The sequence below is a fragment of the Falco naumanni genome, chromosome 15 (assembly GCF_017639655.2).
Source record: "Falco naumanni isolate bFalNau1 chromosome 15, bFalNau1.pat, whole genome shotgun sequence".
Lineage (NCBI taxonomy): Eukaryota > Metazoa > Chordata > Aves > Falconiformes > Falconidae > Falco > Falco naumanni.
Window position 1 is genome coordinate 7,158,822 of NC_054068.1, and position 14,319 is coordinate 7,173,140.

At 35.8% G+C, this 14,319-nt stretch overlaps 1 protein-coding gene across 1 annotated transcript in view; it reads right to left on the bottom strand.

The window, feature by feature from the left end:
- WWOX (WW domain containing oxidoreductase) overlaps window positions 1–14,319 on the bottom strand; it is a 531,430-nt gene that overhangs the window by 402,293 nt on the left and 114,818 nt on the right. The window contains exon 6 of the mRNA XM_040615101.1: window positions 13,394–13,482. Coding sequence (XP_040471035.1) covers window positions 13,394–13,482 — 89 coding nt within the window. The remainder of the gene's footprint in view (window positions 1–13,393; window positions 13,483–14,319) is intronic.

Consider the following 14,319-nt stretch of genomic DNA (forward strand, 5'->3'; position numbering starts at 1 on the left):
AGCATGCGTACCTGAGCTGAAAAACTCAGACTTGGGAGTCTGCATCTGGCATCCCTGGCCCTGATATAATCAAATAGGAAAGGTCAGACAAAATAGCAATAGCCAAACAAGTACCTTTCATTCCTACGCTACCACGCACTAATACCTGTCATGTCCTAACACCACAATATTAAGACCTGTCACATTTGTTTGTCTACTCCATTCCAGCCTATTATGCCTTTACTGCAATTGGCCAAATCCCATGATACAAAATCAACCACCCAACATAAACTCTAATTCTGAAGATAATAAATAAAGCACAACTGGGGAAAATAGCTGCTTGCCCTCTGTTCTTTTCAAGTACTTCCTAACAGCCCTACACAGAAAAGATGACAGGAGACCCAGAGTAAGAACATTTTCCTGCATGGCTGAAAGACACACATACTGCAACTTTGAGCATCTGCAAAAGGAATTCTGGAAAAGAATGTGAAACATGAAACCCCAGGTTTTCAAACAAACATAAGTAATTAGATTCCTTCAGGCATGTTTGAAACCCCCAGATTTTGATAGTCCAGCTTTAAAAAAACATTTCTGGGGGAATCAAATGCACTTTACCTGAATACTGAGCTGCGTAAGCCTCAACATAAACAGTAGGCTGTATTTCCTTATTAAAATAAATTTCAACTTCAAGCCTGCTGGGAAGTTACCAATATAATCTGCTTTAATAACAAGTTAACAATCTAATATCTGTACCTGTGCCAACTTGGAAAATCTTAACAAAAAGCTTCAGAAGCAGTATGAAACATCTGTGTACTCTGGGAAGCTCATTTTCTGAAGTGCTGAATTTCTGATTTGCCTTTTGGTCAGTGACACTTATACGTAAAATATCTTCACAGATATAATACAACCGCAAAAGAAACTGAAGATAAAGGGGGATTGTCCTTTTAAAGGCAAGGTTCTCTTCTTCTGTTCAAACCAACTTGCAAAAAAGGCAGTTCTTTTTTTCATCTTTGCAGCCTCACTCAACACAGCACAAGTAGGCTATTTACTAAGATATGCAGGATCATATTTTTTAAAAGGTACCCAACCGTTTGAGGCGTATTTTATGAAAACATTTTAAACCAGAGTTCATTTTGCCTGTTCAAGATACATCTGCCAAGCAGAAAACAAAGCTTCATGAAGCTTGAGAGTGTCTGTATGGAAACATTGGATGATTCATCATCTCTTCTGAAAGTTTATGAAAAGCTCTAGTGAGAATTAATTTACAGATTTGTAAATCTGCTGGGAAATAGGAACAAGTTTCTTCAACATAGATGCAATTTTTGGTATAAGAGCATCCTGTATGAGAACACACACACACATGAGAAAATACCATCGCCATCCCCTGCAAAAGCAAATATGTCACTTTTTTCCAAAACTGTATCCAATAATTGTCATATGTACTATGAAATAACAGATCATTGTAAGACAGAAAGGACTCATATGTGAACCAAAACTATATTCTACCTATCCAAACTGTAGTATCCTTCATTAATACTAATTATACAATAAATACCAAAGGCCAAATATGCACTCTATACTTAAATCTGTCAGCTCAATTAATTAAAAAGATGATTCTAGCATTATAAAACTATAAAACGTAGTCACTTTCAAATTGCCTGGTCATTTAATTGGGTGTTATAAAAGAAATAAAATTATGTTTCAGCCATTTTCATGAGATTTGTATTCTTCAAGCAACATTTTGTTCTAAGTTTTTAAAGATAATTAAAATTAAAGAGTCTGTAATTAAAAGAATTTACACTATTCTATTAGAAAAATCTGTGAAGAAATATAAATACAGAGACATTTTAAACTAATATACTGAAAAGCTAATATCAGATTCCCTTTTAAAATTATTTTATTTTTTATTAGCACTAGTGGTTTAAAATGGTTCAAAACTGACTTCTCTAGAAAAAACACCACAGAAAATAAACCTAAAGGGTTGTATCAATAGATACTGCTGTTGTGCTTCCTTTCAGCTCAGAAAGAATCACCTCTCAGTTTCGGATCCATGTCCGTTAAGCTATTGGTGTCTCTCGTCAGACTGCTAACAAAGGTCCAATTATTGAAAATTATCATCTAAGTTTTTGTGACCTGGGCATTTACACACCAGGAAATGAATGAGATAACTATATGGTGGCCGTTACATAGGTTATGAATTTCAGCCACAGATGACATTCTAATCTCAATGGTGCAGAGCTCTATATCACTGAACGTATCATTATGCAGGAACAAAATCTTTAAGATATGTGACAATTCACACCACACATCTGGCACTACAGCTTTGCTTTATGACAGGAGTATTTTTAAGTCATAGCAGAACTATGACCTTGATTTCACAAGTTCATTAAAAACATTGCTGTGATCTACATTAGGCTTCCTCCGGAGCCCAAGGGAAAAAAATCCCCCCTCAGTTTAAAACAGTTTGTAATTCTACATCAAAGCCACAGCTAAGGCCAACAAAAAACGTCAGCAGCAAAGAAAAATTTTCTTTACTGTTTACTCCTGGTATCGACATTACTAAAGTGCTCCTTCTAACCGTGACGCCTATTTGATATTTCTGGAAACACTGTATAGTTAAAACCTTGCAGGGTGTTTTGAAAATTTACCCCTACGTCTCCTTAAAATGTCTTCAGTCAGTGACTTACATCACACCAAGTGAGCTAACGTGGTCTACCATTACAATTTAAGAATGCACTGGGACTTGAACATGAGCTATTCCATCATAGCATGTAGTCGCTGTTTCTTACTCTTCACAGCATGACTGAGACTCAAGAATACACTGCTTTAACTGCTATAAAGCTACACAGCAATTCTAGAAAACTCTCACCACGCTGGTAAGTGTACAACAATTTAGTGAAAGTTAAAAAGCACGTAGAATTAACAGGGACATTCTTAACTGTGAATATCTCAGCTGAAAACAATCTAGTATCTTGTGTACTTCACAAGACTGTGATACATTTCTAACCCTTGGACTGAGCAAGTCATTCAGATGTTATAAGCTGTGCTCCATTCACTGTTAGAAGCAACAAAGCAATCCAACTGCTTTGCACTATTTGAAAATCCGGTAAGTGAATACATTAGAGACAGAAATTAAGTTGTTGCTATAAATCAGTTAGTTATGAAATTTAATAATCAATTTGTTAGCACCTGATGTAAAACTGTGATCTGTCAGCAGCCTCCCAAGCTGGCTGTGTGCAGCAGTAGATATTTCCAAGGGAATTAATTACTGATGATTTGCAAAGGTAAGAATAATATTTTTCAACAAATGTAGCTTGTGCACTAGGAGGTTAAACAAACACCACCAAAATGTCAACAGAGTTCTCAGCTTTGGTGTTCTCCCATTTCAAACGTAACGAAATAGTTAACGAGAAATTATGCAAAGGGAATACTTTCAAATCTTCCCATGAAGCAGAATGTCACACCATCTGGGGCACTTCTCAAGTGATTTGAAAAGTTCACACTGTTTGGAATTACACAGAAATTCAACAGAAAAGGCCTTGCCATATCCCCAAAGTCCCATAAGCAACTGTAGACCTATGTCAGGGCCAGTAAAGAAGGCAGAGTTGTGACTTCTCTTCCACAAAGAAGCAAAGTCACAGCCCACCAAACTTTTCCATCCCATAACTCTGAGCACCCATGTTGCTTTCTCTGACAGTTAGAAAATGGTACTTCCTTCATACTTGAGGGAATGCCTATATTCACAAAGGAAACAACCAACACACAGGCCAGGCTTGTGGCTCTCCAGAAAAAGGGTGAGTTAAACAACCAGCTCCAGAAACCCTTCTCAGTTTTACAAGCAGCACTGATGGGAAACTGAGCAACAAGAAAATCACTAGAAGTCAGACAGCAGCATGTATACCATGTGTAATCTAACACTGACCCCAAAAAATTTACTTGTTTGATGAAAAAAAACCCACCCCAAACTAAACAAACAACTAAAAAAAAAACAAAAACCTGCTTAACTCAATTTTGAAAATGACTGCTTAATGTTTAAGTTCCCTTTTTCTAAAAATATTGACTGAAAAGTCAGCAAAAATACCCTCTGTTGCCACCTGTCAGCTGACAGAATTGAGGATCCTTGTCAGACAGGCTTCATTTTAAGGCAAGCCACTAACACAGGACTTAGAGCCCTGATGGATGACCTCCTGCTAGAAGCAAGGAAAATTCTCTGAAATTCATCCTACTGGATTTCTTTGCAGGATTTGACACTGTTGATCAGCAAATACTTCTGCCCCACTTCCAAGAGATTAATGGGAATGGACTGAAACTGTTTCGTTTCTTCCTTCACACCAAATACATGGGAACTATTACGAGCAGCTGCCCTTATGTCTTCATAATATATCATCTGCATACTGGCATATAGGTCAGCTATCTCTCAATCATTATTCATTACCTCTATAAAATCTTAGGTATACAATGTCATAAAAGTTTGGAGAAGGAACAGAAGTCTCAACAGATTTAGAATTAAACAGAAAACATCCATTAGTCTTGGATTTCCCTTTATTAGCTTTTCTTACACATATGGGGGGGGAAAAGCCAAGTAAAAAAAAACCAAAAAAAACCGCATCACCTTACACTTCTGGAAATTAATAAGTTATCTTCCTTTGGAGAAAAACTTTGTCATTTTAGTTTCTTAGGGGGACAGAACAGTTTGAGATGCCTACTTTTCCTCTTAATGGGGTCCAGAACAATGTCAACTACTGTGAAAATTTTTAAGTTGAACTTCTGAAGAGAAATTCAGACCCAATATTAATAGAAGAAACATTTAAACATTTTACCTTTTTAAACATTTAACATTAACACTTTAAAAAATTTTAATGTTGACCTCAAACTGACCTTAGTAAAACCTGCACTGCCCAAAGCACCTTCACTCAAAAATGAGCCAAGCTGGGATTTCTCCTTACACTCTCGTTTGAGTTTCACAAAGACTACACACAAAATAAGAAAAGCAAGGATGATGTTTAATTTGTTGACACGATCTGCTTCCCACACTTGCCTAATTTATACACTGTAATTATGGTATGTGATACTAGAAATCTGAGAAATTAGAAACTTTTTAATCTGTAGTTTCTTGTATGGTATCATTACATCAGTAAATCACTCATTTTTGATAACAAATCATTGCTTAAAAATGAAGGTGAGGATTAGGAGTTCTAAGTTAAAAAGCAAGTACAAATACAAGTCAAGAGGGAGGAGGAAGAATTACATTTTACAAGCATATGGTGTGTTTCTTCTTTCCATTAGGTTCATACCAGAGACTCTCTCTCCTTCTGGGTACCCATTATCCACAGCACTGAACTCCCTTTTGCATAGCTATAATCTAACCCTAGATTTCCTCTGACTGATAGCACACAGCATACTCAGGGTATTGATATTAACAATAGGTGTCAGTGCTGTTCTTCCCTCATCTCAATGCCTCCTCCGGACCACATTTCAAACCAAAATCCAACCAAGAAGCCACATTTTCCTTTGTCAGTGTTGCATCTTTGCTAGTTCTGTAACCCTAGGGACGCAAGATACCTCCATACATAGAGATTTTGAAAGTCCTAGGGCCAGGCTGGGATAGGATAGTACTCTGCAACTTCATTTCTACATCCATTCAACCTTTCAGCATTTCCTTTCTGCATCCTCTTCCTTTTCTCAAGCCTTGGCATAATAAGAGGAGCACTTTGTTTCATTCCTTGCCACACCTCGCAAAGATGTTTTGTTCTGTTTAAAATCTCACTGATGCTTAGGAGACAGCAGCAATGAAAACATACAGAATCCAATGATTTTCATTCTGCAGCTCATCTAAGGACATCCGCTACCTCGATGTGGACGCATACATCTTTTTCAAAATCCCAACAGCAAATCATTATATACATGTATACACAAGGAGTTACCAACAAGTATAACCCAGCCGTAAAGGAACATTCATTTTCACAATAATAAAGGAAAGATTTGTTGTTTCTGCATGTACTTCTAAATACAGGAGTTTCATTTGTACACAGTAAGTACTTGTCAGAAAAAAGAAAGCTACAACTCACAAGGAAGGTCAGTTACTACTTTTTATTACATATTTGTGATATTTTCCATTGAAAACAGCTAACTCCTTGGAAAATGTTTTCAGGACCACAGTTGATCACTCAAACAATAAAACACTTCATGCATTTTGAACATTTCACTTGCCAATGACAACTCCTTCCTCTGTTTTGCCTAGAGATATATAGAGCTGTAATAGAGTTCACAAAGCCCCTAGCAGCTGTATGCTGCCATTCAGACCTGAAAAGATTCCATGTTGTGATAAAAATTAATGTACTTTGACATCCTCTAGGATTTTTGGTGCCTTGGGAACAGCTAATGAAGAAATACAACCTTTTCAGATTATAACGCAAAATTTTGGATTCGAAGATTACGACACATGTGGTATGTGCGTGGCCTGTCTAATATTCAGCAGTAAGGCTTCCACACCCAAGTGCCAGAAGACTCTGCCTTCATGTGTTTTAATTATCTCCCATAGAAAGCCTTTAACTAAATAGACTAAATATGTTTTAATGTATGTGTAATTAAATTGCTATTCTTGCCTTGTATTTCAGAACTTTTAGAATACAACATCAATTAAACAGAGATCTTCAAACCTATTAAGCTACAATGCTGCAAAATCCTTGTTTTATTTGCAACAGAAAACTTTTTAATCATGCATATTTTACTTCCTTAGATACTCAAAACAGTCTTCACAGCTAGTGTATCTTGTGGAATTTTTTTAGAAAGACAGGACCCCAAGACTTCATGAGCCATCTTAGATCCACCCTGGACTTCGGCACAGACACAGTTCAAGATGGGAACCAGAACAACCAGTGTGTGAACAGAGAGCCACAGGAGGGTTATCAAGGTTTCTTCCTTAGGTTACGTGAGTGCAAAGTATCCAAAGACAAGCAGTAGGTTCACAAATTTTAGCACACATTCATAAAACCATGCAACAAACACCGAACAATCTTTCTGTTAGTAATATGTAAAAACACTTAAAATTTTTGAAGATGCAACCATATGTAAAGTTACGGTGAACTGCCAATCCTATCTTTATTTTAATATGGACTTTTACTTAAAAAAAAAGTAATGTTCTGAGGCAGGAGGTATTTCCACAATACAGTAGATGACATGAAAAATGATCTGGAGAAAACATCACGATCCCTGCCTCCAATAAAAGCAGGGAGGGCTTAAGCTTAGGAGATTTAATTTGAAAAATAGTGGAAACAGTTTGTGGATTCACATGACTTGACACATGCTACCACATTGGGGTAATTGTGTATGAGAGCTTAAAAACAGAAGAAAGAAGAAAAAGAAAAAATATTTATGCAGAAAGCCAATCCCTAGGCTTTAATAAGGCACAGTACCACCACAAAGAAAAAAAGAAAGTTTCACCCTAATATCATTATGTCTGTTTCAAATGGAGTCAGCCTTCAATCTTATTTAAATTTAAGATACGTGCTGTCTGCAACAGCAACTTCTGAACTATGCATGTTTCAATACTTAATTCAATGTGGATATTTTTTGATATCTCAATATGTACAATGTTGTCCAGAAGTTTGTGCCTCAGTGGCACTGTCACAATGCCAACTGAATTTGAAGTTGAGAAGACAAATATAGTATCTCAACTGTTACTAGTTTTAATTGACAAAAAGTCTTTCTATGAATGGCAAAGAGTTAACAGATTTGCACAGTGTTAGGAAATATGTTCAAATTTGGAAAGACAATACACAGTGGCAACGATTATCTCTGACAGAGATACATCTACTACAGAACCATTAGGCATATTGGCATAATGGCATCACTAGTAATTCATTTAAATCATATATTCATTTTTTCTGGATCTTTTAAGTTATATATGCCACAACTTACTAAAAAAATTCCATCTTTACGTATGTATTTATACGTGTGAATGGAATTTATCGTACGAGGTCTATGATTTAATTGTGGTTAAATTAGAATTAAAAACCAACTTAACACATGTGCAATATGTCAGTTATAATACATGAAAACACAGAAAAACAGTATTAAAGAGTGAATTTTCAGCAGGCTCTGAAACCTTAATTGCACCCCGCAAGGTTTCAGAGGGCTTCTGCTTCCAGCATGAAAAATGAATGTACTCATAGAGTCTGAGGCCTCAGTTAAGGAGGCCAGCTGAAAACCTGGCCCTCTCCATTTTGGGTCTGCTAGGGAAGTAAAGAGAGAGTAAAGTTCCAAATGGAGAATCATAATTCATAACTGCTGTCTCTTCCATATTTCTACACAAAGCATAAGTGAATAAACTGTCAGCATATGCCAATTCTTACCACAAAAAAAATTCCTGTTTTAAAGTATAGGAAAGTAACTGCAGTGAAAAATCTACATATGGAAGTCCTACGTAATTGTGAATTGCTGCTACCAGTTCAGAAAATTCTAAGTAGTAGCTGTTGGCAAACACTATTTTACATCTTTGAAGTAATTCAAGATTTTTCAGGATAATTTCATATTTTTTTTTCTCAAACACTGAGAACATTAAATTGATGTCTTACTGTTTGGCTGAAGATAACTTTAATTCAAACCAAGTGGCACTATGCACCACTCAAAACTAAAGAGGCACATAAAATTTCATCTGTAACTTTACTGCTCACTTCTGCCTGCTAACTGTCTTGCTCACAGAAGTGTTCTTATGCTGAGGAGCAGGCAAATGCCATGATGCCATGGTTGTAAATACTGACAACAGGTAGCTGTTTTGGAAATTCTGTAACTGAAACATTAGTGCTGTCCCGCAATTAAATTATGCAGATTTTAGTTAAATATGTAATGATTAAATTAGGAAATAGATATCAAAATATCACATCCACAAATCCACACCTTTACACAATTACCAGTCCTACAGACCCTGGAACTATCCAACACTGATGCTGACTAAATTTAAATGCTACGTTGCATGCAATCACAGAAGGGCAGTCATTTTGTCTATGAAGTGGATTAATATCAACCATTATTCCTCACATCATGCTCACTCAATGAAGAGGAGATTCAGTTCAGTGTTTTTTAGTTTCAAAAGCCTAATACAAAAGATTGGTTGGTCTGCCTCTTCCAGCTGCACAAAAATCTGCTAATGCTATATCCATCTTAGCCCTGAACATTATTATAAACAGATCATTTGTTTGATTTTCCAGAACAGAGACATTCAATCAACTGCCTGAGCTGGAAAAGTAGCAGAGGGAAAAGACTAGATACAGATAAAAGAAGTAACTTGAACAAATTTAGCCATTTAGGTACACTGAGACCTCTTTTCTTACTCTCATACTAACCCTAGCACCATCTTCACATGGAAGGAAGGTGGAGCTCATTCACTCCTGCTGGAAATATCCAGTGGGGAATGTATCTTGACAACAAGCTAGGAATACTAAAAGATCGCCAGAAATCACCGTAAAGTAAAAAAAAAAAAAATTAAAAAAAAAAATAAAGAGAGTTTCATTTCAAGCTACAAGAGAGCCTAAAGTTAGTTGCCATTACTGTAACATAATAAACTGGCTTTCTCTAAAGAATTTGTTTTCTAAGTCATTCAGCCCTGTCTTTTACCAAGTTAGATTTCCATTTTATGTATTAGTCACACTGTGTTCAGGCTGTGCTACAATGAAGTAAGAGGTAGATCAAACATTAAACAGCAATATTGTTTTATCTGTCTTCTCCCAAAGACAACTTTGGGAGATCCAACTAAGTTATCACATACAGCTTATTCTGCTCATAGAATCTTTGAAAGTGTGAGAGCAAGAAAAACTGGAGAGCACTGTTCTGCTTATAAGGAAAGTTTATAATCTACTGCAATGCAGGACCTAAAATAATCTGAAAAAAACTTCACCCCCAAAGCTTTATCTGAAACTGCACAGATTTTTTTTTTAAAAAAACTCAGAAAGAGAAACAGCTGTATAGTTTCTGAATCTCAAGAGTATAGATAATGCAAACAAAAAAAAAAAATCACAACTTTTTCTGGGAGGATGAAGGATTTTCTAGAATGTATTTATAAGAATATGGCAAAATTTACCATTGTTTCTATACTCTGAACCCAAATTTTATCCGTGGAGAAGGCTGCAACACCTAACAAATCCAAACAGGAATAAAAGATTCTTATAAAATCTCAGAAACGTGATAACTTGAAGATGAATCATCTGATTTTTACTTTCAAACAAGGAAGCTTTCTTAGCTCTTAAGTACTACTCCAATTCGTATTAAATGTTTCTTTTCAGAGTAACTCTTTCCTCCCATCTATTGTTTATGTTTTTTTCAACGCTCGCTCTGCTGCATCATTTGCTTTCTGTATACAACCAGCCCCTGGTAAATTTCTGCTGAGCAGAGGATGGCTTTTCTTCATTCTTCACGTAGTTTCCACAATCTCTCAGATTCTCTAAGCACATTCAAGGCAGCTTTTTTTTTTTTTTTCCCTCTAGAAGTTATGCGATTAAGGCAGCATATTTACAATCTCAGCAATTTTCCCTCTGTTCCCCACAATACCACCACCATCACCTTCCCCAGCTGCAATAGGTTTGATGTTTTAACTCAATGAAATTTAGGGATCTTTTCTCTGAAGTAGTTTCATTTTAGTTTTCTCATCCAGGAAGAGATCTGTGAAACACAGTCCTTGAAGACTCTTTTCCAATAGCTATCAAGGAGGGAAGAACACTCTCCCAGATTGTGATGTGAACTGAGTACATCCCTATATCTACACACAAAAAATAGTATCTAGAGCCAAGAGGTATCCTAGAAAAGAAGAATTTCAAAAGACAAGCTGATCTGTTCTCTACTTTATAAATTTCCAGTTATCATGTCAGGTGTCACTAAGACCAACAGATTCTGTAGAATACCAAAGTGTCCCAAAAAGCAACAGTGGATCAGAGAAATTAAACAGACAATACATCCGCACCCAAAAGTTTAAGCTGTTCACCATTGAATACTAAAGCCCTCTTCCTATAACATGTTGTGAGAAATAAACTACAGGTCTTTATTAAAACGTGAATTCATATGAAATTTCCCCTTCACATGTTAAAATTACTGTCCATTTTTTCCCAGATCTATACAACTCAGAACTCAAATGATAGTTTACTTTAAAATAAAAAAAAACCACTTTATTTGCTTTTCCTTCTACTTTATTGTTATGAAATTTGTAAGAGATTTTTAAGAAAGAAAACTCTACATACAACGTATTTTCTGTACTAATTAACAGGAGAGCTACCTACCACAGGAACTGGGGAGACTGTATCACAGTATGCCTTCTCCTGCAGGTGCAGGAAATCAGAGATATCAAAGCCTTTTTAGAAAGTTAGGCTACCAGCAGACACTTGCCAAAGCATAAAGAATAAGACTCACTCTGTCACTGAAGCCTGTAAGATTTCTTTCAACTGCTCATAAAGCTACTAATGTAAAGGAATCAGCGATCTGACAAAAAAGCCTCTGGACACTACAGCAAAACAGATAAACAAAAAGACAAAAGTAGTTAGTGTATGTTAGGGCTGGAAAACACATAGGGCTAGCATTGTAGTAATAAGATGCTACTTCCATATAATTGCTTTTCTGACCACATACAGACATAGTTAAATCACAAAAAATCAAAGCCAGAAAGACCTAGTAGGTTTTCTGGTCCATTCTCCTGCCAGTGCAGATGATTGTAAGGTAAGTCTTCTGTATCTGTATCAGATAAAAGATCTACTGCTACAGGCAGTGTGTGGGGTCTGGTTCCATCCAGCCTCAGATTTTAAACAAAATATAACTGGAAATTCATTTTGGTCAAACCCCCGCAAGTCTCACAACAGATTCAGACCTTAGACTTTCATATAATGCTTGGAGTAGCCCTGCCGCACACACACACACAAATCTGAGCACATAACAGAGACAGAAATATCTGAAGGCAAGGCAGAGGCTATAAATGCTGTCTATTACTAAAATTTTTTCCAAACGAAATGAGCGAAACTTTAGTAAAACCTGTCCATCACTGACAGCGTAGCTTAACAGACCTACACTGGTAAAACAGTGTACACCAACAAAAGTAAAACAGGCTTTAATGAGTCTGTATCTTCTCATTTTGCAAGTTCTCTGGCATGTTCACTTTTAAGGATTTATAAACATGCATACCAAATGGACTAGCTAGGATGACCATGGTATGATCTGCAACACACAAATCAAGTTAAGAACTGCATTTGGAAGAAGGATGGTTTGAACTTTTCACTGTACCATACAGTTCTTAAATAAACGCAGCATATTAAAAGCATGAAAAAGCTAAATTAGAATACTCACTGTTCTTACGTTAAAAAAACGAGTTAGTATTAAAGCAGCAATACTGCAAAGATTTGTCTTTCTATTTCAAGAAAGTCTTAATATATGAAGATGATATATGATAAGAAAATATTGTTACCAAGGATTTTGGCAGCAAAGAACTTGTGTTAGAAGTCAGTTTTGACAATTCTTTGAATCTAAAAGACCTATAAGTACTAAAATGTCATCTGTCTATCGGTGTGAGATTTAGCTTTGGCAGTATTTCAAAAGTGAAAAAAACATTCTTTGTTATATATTTTCCCTACGAAAATATATTTTCAAAGCTGTCTAAGAGACCATATTCTCTTGAGAAGTAAAGTAAGATGTATATGTGTTACGGAAATATTTGCAGAAAATAGCTAAGTTTGAATACTCACAACAATCAATGGGTCAAACCAGATAAAAGCACAAAGTGTGGCATTTATTGTCAAGAGTTGGCACGTAAAGATTTCAAATAATTTCTTCAATTTAGAGATTCATTGTTCTGTTCAAGCTAAATTAAACCATTCGGAAGCTACCCTGATTATCTCTATATAATTTTTTCTGTTGTTAAGTAATGTCATTATCATCCCTTCTCACCCCTTTTTTTCTTTTTTTCTTTAATTATTGACTGTTCCAGATACAGGTCTGGAAATTGGAACTGTCGGGATCATAGGGCTATTTTTTTAATGCTTTAAAAATAAAAAGAGACAGAAGGTTAGAAAAGAAAGTAAGACAAGGAGTGCACTAATTGCTCATCCCTGACCTCTTCCAAACCACTGCAAAACTTACAAAAGCTGCCTGAGCTGTTTTTTATGCAGTTCAGCTTTGGCCTTTTTCAATAGCCACAGGGGCATCAATGTCCCTTTCAAAGCTGGGGCTATACATGGAACAATAAGAGAGCTGTAATTATTTAATTTTTTTAAGATGAAAACAAATTATCTTTAATTTACGCTAAAAAAAATCATTTAAAAATATTATTCACTAACTGTAGTTGCTGATCAGTCCAACTATGGTGAATTCTGCCAGCTGTGTTCAGCTGATAAAGACATTAAAATAACAAGAAATTATTACATGGAATTTTCTGAGTACTTACACATTCTTGGATTTGAATGCTTCAGCGAAGTGCTGCACACTCTGAAGAGAAGCAAGGTCTAAGGTCATTGCTTCTACCTTGGCTTTATGCTGGAACAAGAGAAAATTAAAAAAAAAAAGATAAATAACAGCAAGTTTAGTTCACAGTATCACGTTACAGTAAATGTGTTATGAAACTTGTCCGATTCCCTTGTTTAACATTATAACCCCAAAGTGAATACAAATCATCAAAAAGAATGGACGAGCACAACAGTCAGTGCCAAAAGTAGCATTGCAATTTTGTGGTTCTGCTAAAAACATACACTGTGTAACACAACTTTATATAATACAATGGACCGACATGAGCTAGTGTTAAGGTTAATATGGTATCTTTTTTTCTTCCATTTTGCTGCTGAAACTTGAGTAACTCATGAAATAGAAAGTACAGTAAACTTTATTTTTAATGCATGGTATTTTTTACATACCATACCATTAGAAAAAATACTCAGTAAATACTCCTTAAAAATAAGCTAAATTCTAACTTGTATATATTAATCCAAAACAATCTATTGCTCATAGCAGGTGATATAAAGACAGCATAAAATGAGTATAGGAAACAACTGATCAGCCTACACAGTTCTTCATACAATAAGAGTTTACTGATACATAGTATCTTCTAAAGAAATTGCTTCTGTACTAAAACCCACCTTCTCACCTAGAAGAGGATGTGCACTCCCATAAAATGACAGGTTAACTTGAAGGGGCTAAAGTTAGGCAACACCAAAACAACTCTGCTCAATATATTCAGCTCTAAGATCCCTGTTCTCAAATCTTTTGAAACACTTACACTCCAAATCCAGAACAAAATGAACCAGAAGTCTATTTTCATTGCAACCACTAAAGAGAAAATCATCACAGAATCAAGCGGACGGTGCTTCTTTCGAGCCA